At 40.5% G+C, this 20,504-nt stretch overlaps 1 protein-coding gene across 2 annotated transcripts in view; it reads left to right on the top strand.

Annotated features, from left to right (window-relative positions):
* LOC137779037 (uncharacterized) overlaps positions 1–20,504 on the top strand; it is a 281,596-nt gene that overhangs the window by 1,447 nt on the left and 259,645 nt on the right. For both annotated transcript variants that reach the window (XM_068566488.1, XM_068566487.1), the window contains exon 2: positions 267–450. In XM_068566488.1, coding sequence (XP_068422589.1) covers positions 419–450 — 32 coding nt within the window. In that variant the 5' untranslated portion in view covers positions 267–418. The remainder of the gene's footprint in view (positions 1–266; positions 451–20,504) is intronic.

Genomic DNA, 20,504 nt, shown 5'->3' with positions numbered 1-20,504 from the left:
GGAACCACATATTTCATACACTTGTGACCGATTATGCCTGCAGCATCATTTGAGCATCCCAGGAGGCGTATGTAGGTGATGCAAAACTGCTGCTGTATAAATACCTGTTCAGGTCAGGAACTGTAGTTCCTAACTGTAGTTCTAACCTGAGAAAATGTATTGTTTATGAATAAAGCAAAGTTAAAGTTGCAAAAATAACCAGGCAAACTTTGTTTACTTTTACTATGTTGCGAAAACACATCCCTCTTCGTTGTCTGTGCTCTTAGGACATACAGTGGTAGATGGATATGGATCTGCATTGCTGGGGCAGTGGGGAGCTTGGACAGACTGGGCATGGTAGGCCAGGGCACATCGGTCCAGAGGAAGCCCATCTGAGAGAGTTCACAGAGGCAAGGCTGGGCAGAGTGAAGCTCCTGGCATGTGGATCCAGTCACTCCATCGTGGTCACAGGTACAGATCCAAGTTTCTTTGTGTACTGTTTGTTGGTCTTATTTCACACTGTGGATGTCTAAAAAACTGACTGATTTGATATTTTCATCCATTATTTAAACTTGGGTAGTAAATATGATTTGGGTAGTAAATATGATTTGACTGTGTGTTAGGTTGTTGTCTTTTGCAAGTCTTATGAAGGGAAAGCATGTATTTTGTCATCAATCCATTAGAGAGGAAACCTTGTTTATCAGATTTATATATTTTTGCTGCTCACGTCGATGTTTTTTATTTACTGTCAGTTTACTATGATACAATCTATAACGCATCTTCAAACATAAAGTTTTCTGGTGTTTGGTAAATGTATTGTTATGTCTGGTAGGTCTTGCAGTATTTGGAAATTACTGGGATACAATCTAATTAACAATCTGGTATATTGTTAAAACTCTGTTTGCTTGAAAGCCACGGCTTTTCAGTGAGGCTTGAGCATGTCCAGAGCATTTGGCAAAGGTAGACATTTGATCTAAAGATGTGGAAGCAACTAAGCGCACAGAATCCATTAGAAACCACCATATATTCTGTCTGACATTTGATGGACATGTTTGTCCAAAGTACCTGAGTGCATGGAGTGCAACAGGGTCTAAATTATTCTCTGGCGGCGCAGTAAAAGAAATATTCTGTAGAGGTTTCAAAGACACTTAATATCATATGCATGGGGTTACCACACAGCAAGAAGTGTCTTCCTCCCTACCCATGAGGTAATACTGGCCTACTTATTTGCCAATTTGATAGAAACCCTGATGACAGGAAGGAAGGAAGCTCCTTCAGTACATTAGCAGGCAGTAGTCATAAATCAGTAGCCAAGATAAGTCTTATAGATCACCCCAACACCAGGATCCTATACCTCTACCATCATTACAAGGAAAAAGGTGACATTTTTGATTGATTAAAATGGTGCAGGCTAGCTTAGGCTAAATCATGTTAAGTGATGTGACATTGCAGTTTCACATATCATATTTCTGTCAAGACAATGATGGTGGAAGGCATTGTCAAGGCATGATATCTGACAACAGCAGACATCTGGGGGGCCAGAGGAGATTTATGGGAAGGTTTTAGTGGTCTGAGGGAGATGAGAGAGAGTAAAAAGTGGTCCTTTTTTGTGCATTGTCACTTTCAGAGTGACTGTAAATTTTACTCCAGTGCTGTTGGGAATTGGAGACATTTACACATCCTGACAAATTGCCTGCTGTAAAAGTATTTACTGGTCTTGTCCTCCTTTTATTCGTGTCCACCCCGCAAACACATACCCCTCCCTCACAGACATAGAAAAATGCACCCAAAGAAAATTTATATGACACACGTTTATGTGACGTACATGAGCTCTAGCCCAACATGTCATAATAGTGTCATGTTGAGAGTACTGGTCTGTTGTTAAGGTTTTAATAGAGGTGGTATTGAGTAGGTCATAATGGTTTTATACCAGCCACATTGTCTCAGATCTCAGCCCTTGTTTATGGAAAATAGCTTGCAGGAGAAATCTGTAAGGCGCCGGAAAGTGTCAAGAACAACAACAATTTTGTAAATCATTATGTAAACTATTTAACGACCATCACCCCAGAAATTATCACCAAACAAAATTCAACAATCAAACTTGCACCATGTGTGAATATTTGATGTTTGTTTTGGTTTTGTATTTGTGTTGAGATTGCACAATTAATGTATCAAAGAAGTTTGTGTTTTGGATAACACATTTTGATTTGTTCTTTATGATAACACTTGTTGTTTATGATAATACTTTTATTGATAAATGTAATTAGATTAATTGTCAATTCATTAAATATAAAAAAGATAAATAAGACGTAAAACATTGGATGAGGGTTTGAATGATTACCGTTGACTAAACTTCGTCTCCCGTTGACTTTATGTCCATGTTTGAATAATGCTCCACATTTTAGAAAAGCATTATAAATTGTTGCCACTCGGTGGCACTATTAGACTGCCAATAAGACAAGTAGCGGAGGAGAGTAGGAGGGAGTAGGTGGGAGGAGGGCGGCCCACACTTACCTCGCACTCAGACAGAGCTATAATTTACTAATAGTGTGGGAGCCGCCATTGCTGTTATCTTTTAATAGATTTGTACGGGAGAAAGCAGGTGCCTGTTGTTAATGTGTCCAATTGCCCAAGTTGCCTACAGAATTTAGGGCATCCATCACTGTCGTCGGCGGTGACACCCTGTCGTTCTACTTCATGCGGCGGGCCGGCCGAGCTGGGGCTGGTAACAGATGAGGCTTCTCTCTCCTCCAGACGCCCACAGTCACACAGAGACGACCGCCATACGTGCTTGCACATGCATACACACAAAATCACACACAGCTATACAACAGTCTTAGAGGGCAAACTGAACTTATAAGATTACTATACCAAATGCATATATTTCTCGTATATGCATTAAATAGATGTCCGAGGAAAAAAGGTACCTACCTGATGATGGTAATGATACATTGATATCGAATCATTAAAAGTAATAAATGGGCTACGTTAAAAAGTGAAAAGTGACATGAAAAAAAATTCTTTGTAAACTTTGCCCCCCACTGCTTTGAATTCTTGACCTTTCAGCTGCACCCTTGAGCTTAGCCAGGGGCACCACGTTGCTTGCAGGTTTGCCCTCCGCCCTGGAAAACACGCCGTGCAGCTGTGTTTCTTTAGACCCGGCCTGAGAGTTGGAGGGTATACAGAGGTGCCTGCTAATACCTTGTTAGGGCTGTTTCAGTTGCTCGGTCTCAGTGAGGTCAGTGTCAGTACTGCTTTAGTTCGAGGCCCTTGATCTGCTGGATGTTGGATGAAACCATGGACTGATGTGCTGGCCGTTTGTGAGTCCCATGGACTCACAGGAGCGAGATGTCTTTAGTCAGATGTGGTTACTTTGATCCTTGCATGTTGTGAGCAAAGACTAAATTATCTTGTCTTTATTATGATTCCTTAAGTTTTTATTTCTAAGATTGTGCACAATTTTGACCGGAGATGTTTCATAGAAAAGAAGTTGTCCTTCCCAAAAAGGACTGAAGGAGGACTGAGCTGAGGGCTTAGGTTTTTCCTTTATTTCTTCCCCTTTTTTTCTTTTTTGTCTTTTCATGAGTTATGAACCTTGGTTGGGCGTTGGAGTCCGGCGTTAAACAGCATATGAGGGCTATGACCCAGCTTCCTAACCCTCTCTTCCTCTCTGACATCTCTTTTAACATAAAGCAGAACTCTCACTCTCGACGTAATTGCAACCATCATGTTACTTTTGTATTGTTTTTCCAGTGTCTCCCTCTGCATGCTGTTGGTAATTATGGTTCTATTTATGAGTTAAGCATTCTTCAGACGCTCCCTTCATTCCTCATCGGTGAACACATAGTTCTTTCCATAACCTAAAACAACTTAAAAACATAAATTGCATCATTGTAATGACATCATGCACCTGTTAGTAATAAAGAACACAGTCTGGAATTTTTAAAGTGCATAACATTATACCATTGTCAGTTAAAGCAAGTATCCTCTGTTCTTCAACTTGTCATAAAAATCCTTCTGCAGATATGGAGACACATATAGCTCTGCCTATTCAATTTAATGCTGTCCATTAAAATAGATTACAGCAGCCATAGTTGCTCTGAATTACTTGGTCCAGAAATCCAATCCTGACATTTCTTTTGAAAAAAAAAATCCTCCAAAATAACAGGAATGGACAATTGACCTGCCATCTACCCCGATCCCTATTTGCATTCAGGGCACAGTTACATCTCTGCGGAATCAAACGTGGAGAACAAGTGAGGGAGAGAGATGTAGGCAGTCAGATACAGACGAAGACACAGATAGATAGTCACAATGGCAGAAAAAATCCTCAAGGTGCACACATGACTCTCCATTTTAAATCATCAGAACCAGGTTCTGCCTTGAGGATAGGGTTCATGCAGACTGGAGTGGCTACTTCTGTAAATGTGTAATTCACTTGGACTGCCAGGAAACTGGGTTGTTAATATGGAGACCCATTTTCTCATTTTTTCTTGCTTCCTGTCTTTCTTTCAAGCTATTTATGCCTGTAGGCAAATACACCTTCACCTATGTATTTTGTTGTCTTGTTTAATGTGTGTCAAAGTGTGCAATACTCAGAATAATTTGACAAAAGTATTGGCCATACTACTGCATGACAACTCCAATATGTCTGCTTTGGACCCAGCACAGAGGGGGAGATTTAGTAATCATTTTGCTGTTTAGCTGTGTTGATGTTTTTCTACTATTTCCCAGTTGGGAAAAGTGAATGAGTTGGAAAAGGTGGAAAGGGGAAAAACATAACCCCTGTCCTTGCTTCTTGCTCTCTCTCTCGCACTCATTGTTATTTCTCTATTTTATTTTTCTATCTCGCTTTCTCCCTTGATCTCTGTGCTAATTTGTTTGAGCGGGTTGAGCGTTTAGTTTTGCACTCGGTTACGTTTTAAGATTAATGGTAGGACAGAAGTGTTTATGTTGCTGTAAAATGGACGTAACTCTCTCGCCGCAGCATGGAACACTTGAACTATGTATTTCACCATCATCTTGAAGACAAACGTTATGCGGAACAAAAGACGGGGGAAAGTCTTGCCAATTAGCAGCTAATGAGACAAGCTTGTGAGGATATCCAAATCCTCAACGTGTTAACGTTTATGACACAACCCCCCACGCCCCCTCCGCCACACACAAACACACACCTTCAACTTGCGCCTCCCCCATCTGCCCTTGCACCCAGCCTCTTGTAAGGCGGCGAGGGCACCTCTGAGGCCCTCTGTGTGATTATTCACACATGGATGTGGCTGTGGTGCTTTGAGTGGCAAATGGGAGGGGAAGAAAGGAATGCCTTTACGTATGGCCAATGTAAAATGCTCAACTGACACATGGCCAAGGCTCTCTTCTTATTTTCTTTATTTCCTTTTTATTTTTTAACTCCCTGCCCACCCACACCACGCACCAAGTAAACCCCATCTTCTATAGATAGATTGATCCAATGAGGCACTCTGTCCCTCGCCATCCGTTCTCAATTTTCCTTAATATAGTAAAGCCAGGAATTGGGTGGATTGGTTGTGGTTGGGAGGCTGGTAAGGGAAACACATTTGATAAGTGAAAAATAATATGCCAAGAGAAAGAAAAAAAAGTCATCCCAGTTGCCTTTGACATGCTTTTTATCAGAGATGTCTGTGTTGGAAGTGAAAATAAAATCTGCTTTTGTAATATAGCTCTTTGGACAGCCTTGAATGATTTGCCACTACTCTTTTCCGGCCTCATTTTCTCCAGAGCATGTATTGAGAGTGTATTTGGAATCTCAGTAGGGAAAATCAAATGTGAGTTGGCCTGGAAGTGTTGCAGTAAACAGTGAGAAAAAGCAAACACAGGCCAGATCAGGGAATATCATGCAGAGCAATGTTTGTACTAAAAAAGAAGTGTGTAATGGAACAGCATATATTCCACTTTCCAAAGGGACTTCTAATTGATTCTGTGCTTCATTACTCGTTTTCTCATGGAGAAATAGACAGCTCATGTTATTATGAAATCGGAGCAATAGACATTGGGATTATTGTGATACAGCGCTCACAGTATTTGGCAGTAGATGACTGCTTTATTACTGTTGCTTTTTCTTAAATTATTTTTCCATGAAGGTAGCAGGGAGTAGCAACCATCACCCTGACTGAAACAATTAAATGAAAAGCAGAGAATTGAAAGAGAGAGGTTTGGGAGCACTAAATAATCCAAAGCTCTGCTTGATATGTTATTTGTCAGGGGCAGTACATTTGTGCATGTTAACTAACTGTGCCACTGGACTTGGCCTGCTCGTAATAGGGTACCAGCGCAAACATTTTCTCTGAGCTCTTTCTATTATTAATTCTGTCTGAACACATCCACAAATGAATAATGAAATAAATAAAAAAAAAAACGTTATATTACTTTTGGCAGCTGGGTCATTTCTCGTTTCCGGCTTTTTATGCTGCTTGTTTTCTACTAATTAACTTTCCAAGGAGTTGTCCTCCTTTTCACAAAATGAATTTCATCAAGATGGTAGTCCACCGCAAGAGTGGGTACACAGTCTCATGAAAAGACAACAACCAGACGTACACACACACATCCTTTACTGGTTGGTAGCAAATAAATTAAATATCTGTTTTTTAGTTAAAGTTAGTAGTACACAGCTGGCACACAGATTAAAGCTGTTTAGTCAGGTGGATTCAAATATAGTATTGATACAGTTTTAACCACTCTGTTAACTGACAGATTTAACTGTGGATATATTTAAACCTGAGCAAAATAATGTGTACTTAACTTTCACATTAGTGACCACTAAACCTCAGGATGACGTATAAAGGGCTTGAAACAGGAAGCGCTTTGAGCAATATCCTATTTGGCAAATCAAGGCTCCTCCCTCCTTTTTCAGCTCCAACAACACTCATCTCCCCCCTTTCTGTTGCCTGCCCTATGCCCTGCACAATGCTGTTAAAGGCTTGTGTGCCGGGACAGAGGCTGGCGATAAGTAGCCCTCATTTAATATGGATCTTAAAGGGGGCAGTAAACCCAGAGCCTCAGTAGAAGAAGAGAAGTCCCCCTCCATCCCTCTGGCATTGCTATATAGATGACCTCTCTCTCTCTCTCTCTCTCTCTCTCTCTCTCTCTCTCTCTCTCTCTCTCTCTCTCTCTGTCTCTCTCTCTCTCTCTCTCTCTCTGTCCCCCTCCTCTCTTCCCCCATCATTAGAGTCATTGCAAACTCTTTCAAACTGTTCCTTCCTTCTCTCTACGTTTTACTGTTAATTAGTTTGCTTTGTAAGGTTAGATATGCGGACGGAGCAACTTTGGGAGTGTTTTGCTGCCATCTGTGTGCATACGGCTCTAACTATGTACAGATGGTGTGTGCTTGCAGACAGGTTGCTTCTTGTGGGGAAAAAAGCACGAGAGACGGTTTTGGTTATTTTAACAAGATTTATGGCCATTCTCACAGGTGAGCTGTAATGATGATTGTTAGTCAGCTGTCAAAAAAAGGATAATTTAAGACCAGCGTAAGGAAAAAAATAAAATGTATATTTCTTAATTTCTACATTCTCGGTGATGAATCTTCTAAAATATTGTGAATATTGTGAATTCCTGGGAAAGTTGCTTTGTTAAATGTTTAACTGTGAAACATATTGAACCAATTTTTTCGCGGCTACTTGAGAAAAGCTCTAATGATTTGGACAACTTAAAATACCATTAGCCATTCAGTGAACCAGGTAAGTAGAGAAAAAGGCAGAGATTGGCAAATAATTGTTCGACAAGGTCACAAAATTAGCAAACAAAATCTAATAAAAAGGTGACAAAATTATTTATGGTTTTGGTTACCGGCACAGAAATGTCATATTTGAATCCCCTTGAAGTTATTACTTTATATTTAGTACAATACAATTAACAAAAATACATTTGATACTTGCTTTTTTATAATTATAAAACAGTGCCAGCTTGCACTAAAGCATGGCTTTTAATAGCATACTCATTTCTGTTTTTTTTGGTAAGTTCTTGGCTTGCCTGCAAGGTGCCTCTTGCTGGTGGGAAACCTGGCCTTGTCAGTCGCAGTTCAGTGGTTAATGCTTTCTACTGGGCCTTGTGAATGACCCTCCCACAATTAAAAAAGGGTTAGCAAAATTATTTTTGGCCCCCTGCCACATACTTTCTATGACTTAGCAGTGGTCAGAGACAGATCGTGGGCTCAGAGCCCCCAAAACGTGAGTTTTTCCTCTCAACCAAGCTCTCTGAAATTGCCCAGTGTAATTAGCTAATTGAAGGAAACTTAGGGAGAAGGAAGTATTTCTGTAGATGAGGAAACAGAACACTGTGTTTGATTCTTTAGTTTAAGTCCAAAGTAGTCAACACTCTTATTGTTCACAAAGTCGAACCGTGTGCTTGCAGTTTTATCACTGTTATTATAGATCTTGTGTCCATCTTCATATTTTAGTTATTTACTTATTGTTTTTGTTAGAATGGAACTTGTTGTGTCGAGTTTTTACTACAAAATACATATTTCACAGTTTTGTAAATACAATAAAAAAATATTTATTTATTACTGGCCATGTTAACCAAATTAAATTTTAAAATTGAATTTGGTTAATCATGGCCAGTATGTTCTCTATAGGTCAATATGCATGCTGGAGAAGGACATACACTGCCTGCTCTAATGTATGCAAACTGAGCTTGAGATGATAGTGAGAAGAATACATCTACTTAGACAGAAAAAAGATGAGCATTTTCACAGGATCGTAACAGTTTTGTCAAGCACCATCAAATAAAGGTTTATTAACGATTATAATTTGCTGTGCTGACACCTTTTTTCATGATGAAATGAGTGTTGAGGCTGGGCTGAGAAGTATTGCAGTGCGGTGTCAGCGCTTATGGAGTCAGTTAGTAGAGAATCTGTCATTTCATTAGATTTGCAACAACATTATTCATTATCATGTATTGACGCATGTAACTCGGCGAGACAGGTCACAAATAACATGTATAGACATTTATGCTACTTTGTGTTTTCCATGCACAATTGTTCAAAAATACTGGAAAATTAGAAAGGTGTGAGATTTAAGATTACATGATGCAGTGCATCTCTAAAGATTGTTCCTTTTTTAATACTCCTCTTGATTAAATCCACAAACATAAACCTTTTGTAAGTATGACTCATAACGCTGCTTACTAATGACTAAAAATGAATACACCAATTTAAATATATGAAAAAATAATTTGCTGTGTAGAACCTTCTTTTGTCTTTTTTTTTTTTTTTTTTTACCTCAAATCCTCCGCACGAAGGAAGAGGATCCACAACAAATGTCTGAGAAAACGTCAAAAATACAGAGGGGGAAAAAGATTGCTTTGTTCATTTCTTTCCCCCCCTTTGTCCCACTCTCCCCAAGGTTCTATTAGGAAATAGATCCCAGGTGTTCGATAAGCCTGTAGTGGACATGACAGCAGTGCAATCAAGTGTATAAATTTAATTGCAGGCTCATTTTGTGCCGTTTATTAGCCGTTTAGGGGCACATCGCTCCACTTGAACCCTGTTATTGCCAGACAGAACAGCTGTTTGGTTCCTTTTTAAATGTTTCTCTCATTGCGTCGTGAAAAAGTACATACTTAAATGCCAAATGCCGCTTATAAGAACTAGAAATTATTTTACGAAATGCATACATTTAATATATAACGTAATATATAATAACATAAAACATAAAATAATAGCATTTAATTATTTTTTATATACTTTTTTTAATCAATTATAATTGTACTAGGAAACTATATAGTATAATGTTTTATATTCAATATGTTATTTAATTGTCATTTAATTGTTGTCACTGGAAAACTAAAGTCTTAATATGTAAAATACATATATAGAAAAAATGCAATATGTATTATAAGGGTGACTGTAAATCTCTTTGAGCAGCCTGTGTGGCTTTTGCTGGACTGGGTTCGTCTGACCTCCATCTCAGCTGCTGGACGTTGCCACACACCGAGAGGCCTGCAGACGTACTAGCTTCGGTTAAAACCTTCTTCTGGTGCGACACCCCATTAATAAAAAGCAGAGAGAAAGCTGTGCTAATTGTTACCATGCATTCGGCCACGGCATTCCTATAAATCACCCGACTAATTGCAACAAATTGTGGGCTGACATTAAGCTATGATTCCGAACCGGCAAATATTCATCAACATTGCAACTAGCCCCATAAAACACAGAGCCGGACGTTTCCCAGGCCAAACACATATCTACCATCTAACTCCCCCATTATTTATGGATCTTTCTTGTCCTCAGCATTTAAGTGCTGCATGGTGAGTGAATGAGATGCCTTCTTGTTTATTTATTATATCCCTGGATAAATACCAAGTAGTGGCAGTCATATGACCAGTCACAGACCTTGTTTTCCATGTTACCCTTGAAGCCTGGTGTGTTGTGCTCACTGCCCTGTATTGATTACTGTGTTGTGACAAAATTAACTTGAAGCATTTCTGTGAAGGCAAGGCTGCAAAGAGTAAGATTGCAGTCTACACTATTTCAAATGAGCCTCACTTTGTTTTTCAACATTATTTACCAAATGCTCATTACTGCAGTACTTAGAAAGTGTTTGATTCTTAGCCAAGCAGTCAAATGTTTAAGCATTTAACCTCCCTTGCAATGTTTATTTCATGCAGACAAAAGGCTAGTTAAATATATTTCTCTACGGTCTGACAGGCACCATAACTGTCACTGCAGATGATCTATTTCACAGCACAATGCATTACTTCCACAAATGTTTCACTATCCTGCCAATCCACCCTGGTACTGTTCAAAACAGATACAGTATGTGTCACAACAGTGCTTGATAGGGTGTCCCCCAGGTGTGCATCAGCAGCTAAAGACGGAGGAGCAAAGGGTCACGATCTGATTTGATATGTGGGAATTCACAGGACATTTTGATGTTCACTGATCAATTCAACACCCCAACATTCACATAAATCAGTTCTGGATCTGGAAGGTATACTTGGGTGCACATGGTGTCCGGACACGCACGCACACACACACACACACACACACACACACACACACACACACACACACACACACACACACACACACACACACATGGAATCATGCAGACAACAGTGCAATTCATCATAAATCTGTATCTGCATTATGTGCACATGTTTGTATCCCCTGGGCTTCCCTTCTTACCTTTCCCCCTGCGCCCGTACTTCTGTTTTGAATTGCTGAGATCCTTTATAGACTAACTGGCACTACCATGGAGGGTGGGGGTGATGGGCTGAAGAAGAGGGAGCAAAATAATCCTTCTTTGTGACACTGTTAAACATTGACGGGCTTATTACCGTGTTCTCTGATTCAGCTGGATGTGTTCAAGGATCTTCTCGGCGGTGAAAAAGGTCAGCTGCTCTTAGTTGTGCTCAGCTAGAATACTAATACTGTCCTTATTCAAATGATCTGCTCCAGCGCTTATTAAATTGATGGCCCGGGCGCACTAATTTAATAGTGTTGCAGTCCAGGAGAGGAGACACAGCTGCAGTCACCGGTGAATTAGGTGCTTCTGAGGCAAAGTTCAAGCAGGAGCCCCCTTTGGTTTTGGGATGCATTTTCCCCAGCAAATTAGCAGTCAGTGGCAGTGTGCAATTAATTAGTGCAAACCAGGAAAAGCTTGTCATTTAATAAGGTGCTTTTTCCACTCACACCTCTCCCACATACTGAAAATATGTCTCCCTATCTTACCATATCTCATTCCCTCCCTTTATCCCTCCCTCCTTTTTTGTCTCTCTCTTTCTCTCTGTCTTCTACTGCTTTCTCTCTTGCACTCCACTTTACATAAACAGAGGGAATTGATCCATTAAGTGGTGTGCTATTAATACCATTTAATGTATGTCTGTTTAAATGAAAGCTGTGGGTCGGATATTTTCTGTGGAGTTTGAGAGCCCCCAATGGGTTTGGTTGAAGAGAGTAAAGATTGGCCACTTGCAGATGATTTTATCCAATGAATGAAGGATAGGTTTAAAGGCGGTGGATAAGCAGACTGAAACTCAAGATATCCAAACTATTATACTTCCTTAAAACTATCTCTCACTGTCTTGCTCGACTACACAGTCAGTACGCACTGAGCTATTCCCCAAAAGAGCCACGCTACTTTTATAACAAAAGTCTTTATTCTCAACTCAATTTTATGTTTTGCCTGTGTCTGTCTCGATGCAGTGCGCTCTACAGACACGGGTCGGGCCGAGGGAAGTCTCAGCAAACTTTTAGAGCACTGGTCTGATTGGGTAACTGGCTGATTGTCATTACTGGCCTGACAACTTTTCACTGGCCTCGGGCCATCAGGAATCCTTATTGTTGGACCCTGAGATTGACAGCATTGCATGTACCAGACAAAAACAAAATATGTGGTATTGAATACATTGTTACTACATTCAAAGTGCAATATTGCAGTCTTACCCTCTTTGTTTACTATAGAGTTTTGTCAGGTTAACAGATTATTTTTGTCTTTGTAAAACATTGTTTTACTTTCAGAGTTGAATTTATTTCCAACCAATTTTGTTAATGTTAAATGTGTATTCAATTTATAAATATTTATTCAAAGCTTCTGCATTGTGAACTTTTGAATTTGTGGAAGAGGTAGATTAATATTTACATTTTTATGGATGCATTTATGGATTGGTCTGTGTGTGTGTACATGTGTTTGATTGTGTGTGTGAGACTAATTTGCTTAAAAAAAATTCATTTGATTTATCAATTAGTTAATCATAAATAATTTGTCAAATTGCCACACCAGAATTATTGTCTCAGATGACTGCAGAGTGTATACATAGATGGACAACATGTCCCCACTTCCTCCTACTGTATTCAGGCTGAAGGTTGAATGCTGAACATGGAGTACAGTAGGTCATAAATAAGAGTGCTTGGGCTCTATCAGTGCTGACAGAGGTCTCTTTCCCCCTTACACACACACACACCCACACCCACACCCACACACTCACACACACACACACACACACACACACACACACACACACACACACACACACACACACACACACACACACACACACACACACACACTGGCCCAGTGCCTGCTTGTTCCCCCTCTCAACTAATAGACTCTGGTGAAACCAGTCAGCATTGTTGTTCTCAGATTGATGTGACCTTGATGCCGTTTAGTGCAGTGATTTGTTTATTGGCACTTATTTTGATGCATGTGGAAGTGAGCCTTGAAAGCCCTACTACAGTCACACACACACACACACACACACACACACACACACACACACACACACACACACACACACACACACACACACACACACACACACACAAACAGAGTGAGGAAGATAAAGATGAGAAAAACAGAGCTAGAAAGATGGAAGGGGAGAAAAAATGAGGGAGATCGAGTAGAAGAGATATACTCTGGGGGCAGATTACATAATACATCATTCACAAAGCATTGTTGCCAATATGTCTTTTATACTCCTTAAATTGCCGTTGCCATCCCAGGGCCCCCTCTGCGCTTTGACAAACACATCACAACACACACAAACATATTGTATTCTCTCTCTGTACAGTTTGTGTACAGTTAGTGGAGTCTATCACAGGCCTCCTGGGACGCTACTGTGTGAGGAGAGGAGCTGGTGCCGAGGAGTACTGTACAGTATTGATGGAGCTGTGTTTCTGTTAGGCAGTGAAAACAAAGTCTCCCTGATGCACGGTGGAGTGTAGGGGGATCAATAGACGTGGAGTGCTTCATTTCCTCGGGCTTCTACTGAAGAAACACTCACTGATGTGTCAGGGCTGCTGCAGTTGCTGCTTTGACATAGAGGAGATACCGAACCATGAGGCTGTGCTGTAAGAGACAATACTGAAACATACACACACTATCATACACTCAGATACACACTCTTTGGATGAGCACACACACGTACAGTATGACGAGGGAAAGGGAATAAGAAAGGTCAGTGTTGTGTGTCATATTGTGCTGTGTTTAAATAACAAGAAACAGACATGAACTAAGGGGGAATGGTTAAACTGACACACAGGATATAACAAGGCATGAGCTTGAGTGATGGGGAAGGCTTTGGCCACCACACAGGATACAACTAGACATGTGACTCTGTTTAGGAAAGATTTGGCTAGCGCATGGGATGACACAGGGCCAGAGCCTGGGGCAGCCAGGGAGAGTGGAGAGCCCAGCTGTCACCTCAGTCAGCCCCTTCTCTGGGGGCGACTGTCAATCAGCAGCCTCTCATATCGCTCCGTCATTGAAGCTAATTGCTATTGTCAACCCCAGAGACGTAGAGGATGCTAATGCTAGTGCAATTGCCCTTTTGGAGAGAGAATACTGCCTCCAAACATAAGATTAAAAAAAACACAGGAAATCAAGAGAAGCAAATTAAAGGTGGTTCTTGTCGAGCATTAATAAGGCATTTTAAAAATTAAAGGCAGGATCACACAAAATTACCTCAAACAGCATACATCCAGGCCCGAGGAGCAAAGGCTGGACTATAAGGGAATGTTGTTGGGTGGAATCATTCAACAACACATAAATATGCATGCAGTTACACAGTCCCTCTTACATACACATGCATACACAAGCACATACTTACACACAAGCTGGCACACGTATATACGCAGCAATAGGCCTAATGAAAATAAGATGGATGCTCTCATAGAGACGGGTGGCTGTATTATTAATTGCTGTCTGTCCCCTCCTACTGATAATGATGGGCTGTATCCTGGAGAATTTGCACAGAATAGATTTTATTTGGAAGGATTATTTATTGTCCTTCTCATTGGAGGGGTGGTGTGTTTAGAATAGTGAGGGTTTAAATAATGGCCCGTGCGAGATAAGTCTTCATGTTAATTCCTCTTGCTCCTCTTCCTTCACTGGCACCTTTTTAACCGCACCACCCCCACTACATAGATTTATTCACACGGACAGTGAGACTTCACATGGGATATTTACATCTTTTCTTTTCTTGATTAAAAGGCAAATGACAAAACATGTGTTGTCTAATATGTTGATAGGCATTATAAACAGTTTTCACAGATTTGTAATCTTTCAGCAATGGTAGAATTGATATTCTAATCCATCTTAACTCACTGCTGTTGTACCGAGCGTCACTGCCCTTTCACGAGTGGACACGCACATTTAGAGCAATTATTACAATAAAGATTACCATTCTGTCTGCATGTAGAGCCAGTTGGTTGAAACAAAAGAACCATGTCAGAGTAGACGTGAACAGAAAAAATAAATAAAACACCCACGTGGGTGCAGGGGGGTCGAGTCTGCTCCCTCTCCTTTCTTTTGCTTCACTTCTCTCACTCTCTCACTCCCTTCATTTGTGGGAGTACAGAGGGACAGCATTATCATAAAATAACACTGCCCCCCCTCACCCCACCTCATCACCCTCTCACAGCCCATAAATCAGGATGCTGGTGTTATGGCGGCTGGAGGCGTGGTAGCTGTGGTGACATGGAGGATCCTGGTGTGGGTGTGAAATCACTTGACCCTCAGCATTAACCTTTCTGGAGTGAATGGCCGCTGCTCTGCTCTGCAGGCTGGGAACAAAAGAGGCCTGGTATTGATTAAACTCCGCCGCGCACACTTGATATTAAACACTGGCTTAGACGCCTGTGTTCCATAAACCCCTCTTGCTCAACGCTGCTCCTGCCTTACCTCACTTGCACATTAAAAATGTTTGAGAATACATACCTCTATGTATTCAAGCGGCAGTGATGAGGCTCACATGCCCGAATGGACGACTCCCCTGCAAACACGCACAAACCTATGTAGACACAGTGGGCAAAAACTGTGGGGCTGATCATGGCTTTAGGTGAGGGTGCCAAAGGTCATGGAGAATGATGGAGAAAGCGAGAGAAGGGAAGGTTTAGGTCTCTGGGGTGATCAGTGTTTTGTCATCTGGATCGGTGTTTACTTTTTCTCAGTACAGGTTCTCCTCCCTTCATCTCCTCCCGGTCTTCCGAATCGATATTCTCCATCCACAAAGGTCTAGGAGAAGGCATACTCACTGCTTGTGAGTCAGTCAGCACTTACTGAGCTGAAGGCAACGGAGTTTGAAATCTCCCAGGCTGCAGTCGGTGTTCCATCACCTTTCTCCCGCTGTAGACTTTATGCAGCACGATACAGAGAGTGCATGTACTGCAGGTGTTTGGCTGGTTCCTGTGTAGACCACTTAAAGGACTTTACAAACAGCTATGTAAAATATACACGATATCTGCCTTTCTGTTTTAGCTTCTGAAATGATATTGCTGAAAAAAAAGAAAGTTATGACAGATTATACTTCTTTTTTTTAATTTAGAGCCCAGGTGGCATGTCCTGTACACATCTGAAAAATAATGAGACAAAACATTTTAAGCTCCATGAATGATTACAGAGTGCACAGCCAGAATGTTGAGTTCTGCTTTGATAACCTTTTAGAGAGAGCTCTTCATTCGCTCTTTTCTTCTTTAATCAATTGAAATGCTTTTCATTCAAGTGGCCATTTTATCAAATACGATTAAAGAGACTATCCAACATCTGACTAGTTGTGCCGAGGGTGTCCTGTAACCTGTGAGAAGTTACTTGGAAATTAGAATAAATTGCCTGTTGTGAAAACAATGATTAGATTTTAAATTCTCCTATCTATTTTAATAACTGCAGATAACGAAAAATAATTAACTCCTGATATCACTATCACGATATAGACCTGTTAAACAGTTAACAAGTACATTGTTTTGTATTCTATCATACCAATTTATTTGTGGGAATATAATATAAATGGTAAAACAAAATATTTGACACTTATGCCTGCTGACCACAACTTAGGTAAGCTTTTTAAGAATGGAGCTTCTGACCCATTGCGTACAAACCACGAACACATTTCCCATATAGGTGGTAAGGACTTGAACAATACAATGCATTCAGCTCCTTAGACAAGCTTCACTGGCCTTACAGGCGTACTTACTCTAAGGCTGCCCTTTGATTATAAATGGTCCATCACAGGTCTGTTAGTTCATTTAGAGGCAATGGTAACTGCTACACACACCTTAACCTCAGAGGCAGGACAGGGGCGCTTTTCACAGGGAACGCCAGCATCTGTTCAAGGAAGTGCCTGTCTCGTTCAGGCCTAATTGTCGTTCCTCTATGAGAAAGCTGGTAAGTGAGAGCAGGAGGGGGGCTGTCACGTTCCTGTCACATCCCAATGGTCCGGTAAATAGAGCGTGTGAGTGTACCCCCCCAGTTACTGACGGACGAATAGCCCCCCGTCCCTCCCCTTCCCTTCTCTCCGTCCTCCCTTTCTCCGGCCCCCTCCTCCCCCCGCCCAACGCCTCCCCCACAATTCCACTCTAGCTTTCTCTCCCCTTATTTATCTCTACTCTGTCATGTTCTTCACACGAGTAGAAAATAATTAATTACTGCACCCAGTGATGATTTATGATATTACTGACATAATTAATGATACACATCAATTTTCCTGCTTAATTGAAGGGGGCTGCAGAGCCTATCATGGCACCGAGAAAGGCCGCTGCCCTGAGAACGTGAAAACACCCCTCCGCACTCACATACAGCCCACCCTTAGGTTGCCTCGCTTCCTCTTTTCCCACTCTTTCTCGCTCCCTCACCAGCCTCTCATTCACGCTCAAGTGCTACAGTGGCATTAAGGTTTCATCCACCAGGCTCAGCAGAGAACCATAACCCTTGTCCATATGCTCTAAATAAACCTCGAGAGCTGGACAGTTGTTTTCACGTGTAGATATACATTCATACAAACCTCGTTACGTAGGTATGCGTGTGGACTCCATAATGGCCACTATGAGTGTGTGTAGGTATACAGTGATATATGATTCATGAAGATGCGTGTGAGGCATATGTAATTCCAGCTCTACCCTCAGGACTAGAGACAACAAGGTAGTGCATGAATATTTGATTTGCAGGGAGAAAGTATAGGATCTATGCACAGCATTTTAAACAGACAACCTGGAATGTCCCTCTTAGAAAGCTATACACTCAGGTTTCCCCATCATGCAAATATGTGTCTTCTCGTTGGCTGTCCCCTGCATTGTGGCTATTTTGAAAAAAATAATAACGACCCATATTATACTGGATATTTTTGAAGAAACTCGGTTGTTTATGTCCGATGGGCTTTTGTATTGACGTGTAAAAGATATTGGACGTTTTAACATTTGAATAGCAGTTCTGTTTTAAGTGTTGTTTTTTTTTGGTTTACTGTGTGGTATGATGTTAATTTGATATCATATTACATGTGATGCTTAAATATTTGCCAAAAATATTTATATTTATATGTGTGTAATGGAGTCTAGACCATTGCAGTTTTTTAAAAAGTAGTCACAACAGGCCTAGTGGATGGAAAATAAAATAAATCCTGTGTATATTTTTTTCCAATGGATGACAAATACTCTCTTTTAAGTTTCTGTGTATCTGCATGAATGCGTGTGAGTGAGTGCAGCTCAGAGAGAGTGACAGAGCCCTCTCAACGACCTCGAGTACAGTGAACCCCATTTCAGAGCTTCCCGGTGGCTTCACCAGCCTCCAGCTAAATGTGTGATCAGGTAGTTTCAGAAACTGCCTGATGGTGTCAACACGCAGAATGTGGACAGCGGGTGCAGTGGGAGCTGCGGACTCAGATTAGTCTCCATAGCAACGGCAAAGTATCCCTGTTTGTAGACTGACAAATTCTGCTACATGCGAAAATGATTGACAGGTCCATTCCTCCACAGCTGACCCATAGAAATTAGCAACTAAGCGTTATAATACCCAGCTACATTGACAGGGTCTCCATACTTTTTAAAGTCCTCTTGTAAGTGCTTCTTTTTGGCATTTGCATAAGAAACATGGCGCGCTTATTGGAGGGGCTTTGGGGTTGTTGTGGGGTGCTTTCATATCTTTAGCTTGACGGCTTCTTTGTGATCAAGGGGATTGAGAGGAGGGAGCCTTGCCAGATGAGAATAACTTAATTTCCAAAGCTCCAAGATGAGAGAAAGAGTTGAGGGTACAAGTTCATGATGGAGTTTCACTCAGGCAATGTAGTTAAGGGAAAAAAAATCGACAGTGGCTGTGCACACTGAGTGTGGTGAGTGTGAGTGTGTGTGTGTGTGTGTGTGTGTTAGTCAATACATTTATTTGGCAAAAAGGCAGGACTGTCTTGCAAGAGGGAAAATAAAAGTGTTTGTGGCAAGTGGCGCAATTATCAACATCAAAACCCGTAAAGACTGCATATTTTGTTTTTCAATAATTTTAAGAACACAGTTTGATATGTGACCTGAGCATGGCTTTGGAAAGGGGATGGCCGCAAAATGCACAGTTTAAGTTATAGCCATGGAGTTGTGTAATACCAGAAAACTAGATTGTATGTCACTGCAAATTGCAAATTTCCCCGCTGTGGGACCAATAAAGGATTATCTAACTGTCTGCACCGACTAAAGTTCACACCTACTGAGATACTTGGATAGGGGAGCATTCCACACACACACGCACGCACGCACACACACACGCTCGCTCGCTCGCTCGCTCGCTTCAAGATGGTATAAGCAAGGACCAAATAAGAGTTAGTAGAATTTACCCTAATATCCGGTTCACAAACACAAATAACATTGAAAATGAAAAAATTAAAAAAAAAAAAAAAATCTTTATCAAGTTTATCTGGAGATTGTTGATGTAAACTTGTTGGGAATAGTTTAAAATAATATAAATATGTATCAAATCCAGTGTTTTTTTAACCACACACAGCAGGTGAGTGAAATAAAAAATGTGAAACACGTAGAGGCCTCTGTGAAAGAAAGTGTATTTCCTGCCAAGTAATATTGATTGGACATAATTCCAATCAGTGTTGATCCAATCAAAAGGTCATATAATTAACACTAGGGGGCACCAGTGTTCCACTCAATGTTGTATTGTGGAGACACCACTGAAAAGAAAATTATGCTCGGATAAATGATGGGCTTTTGACACCACAATGCATGTTCACAAGTAAGCGGGATTACAAAGTTACCTTACAAATATTTTAATTAAATTTGAATGGCTTTTAGAATAATTCAAAATCACTCTGACTCACAACATTAATGTACTTTGACAGGACAGCAACTTAATAATTTTCTTTTCAGAAGAAATGACTGGTGGAGAAGCTGGGGTCAAGGTAGACACAAAGAAGCACTAATGAAAACAATCACCTGTTAGCAATGGTAATACAGTTTTTATATTCACTATAGAGAAATCAAAGTGAACAATTAACCAATCAAATTTGTCTTTGGCTTGAAAATTGATTGCTTTCATTTAATGTGGTGAGTAATATGTCAGATTTAAATACAAATATTATATTAATAAAATATATTGTATAAAAATATTTTTAAAAGTTTCTGCTTGTTAATCCAATTTTAGGAAATTCAACTTTCAAAAGATTGAATTAGTTTTTTGCATGTCTCAAGTATTAAGTTTTAATATTCATGAATTCATATCTACATTTTGTATAATATATTTACAAACATATTGCATAATTTACCTCAGTTCCTTGGTAATAATGCTTCAAAG

The sequence above is a fragment of the Clinocottus analis genome, unplaced genomic scaffold (assembly GCF_023055335.1).
Source record: "Clinocottus analis isolate CAN_PGR_092001 unplaced genomic scaffold, fCliAna1.0.p SCAF_7, whole genome shotgun sequence".
Taxonomy (NCBI): domain Eukaryota; kingdom Metazoa; phylum Chordata; class Actinopteri; order Perciformes; family Cottidae; genus Clinocottus; species Clinocottus analis.
Note: the sequence above shows the minus strand (reverse complement) of the source record. Positions and strands in the feature narration are given on the sequence as shown.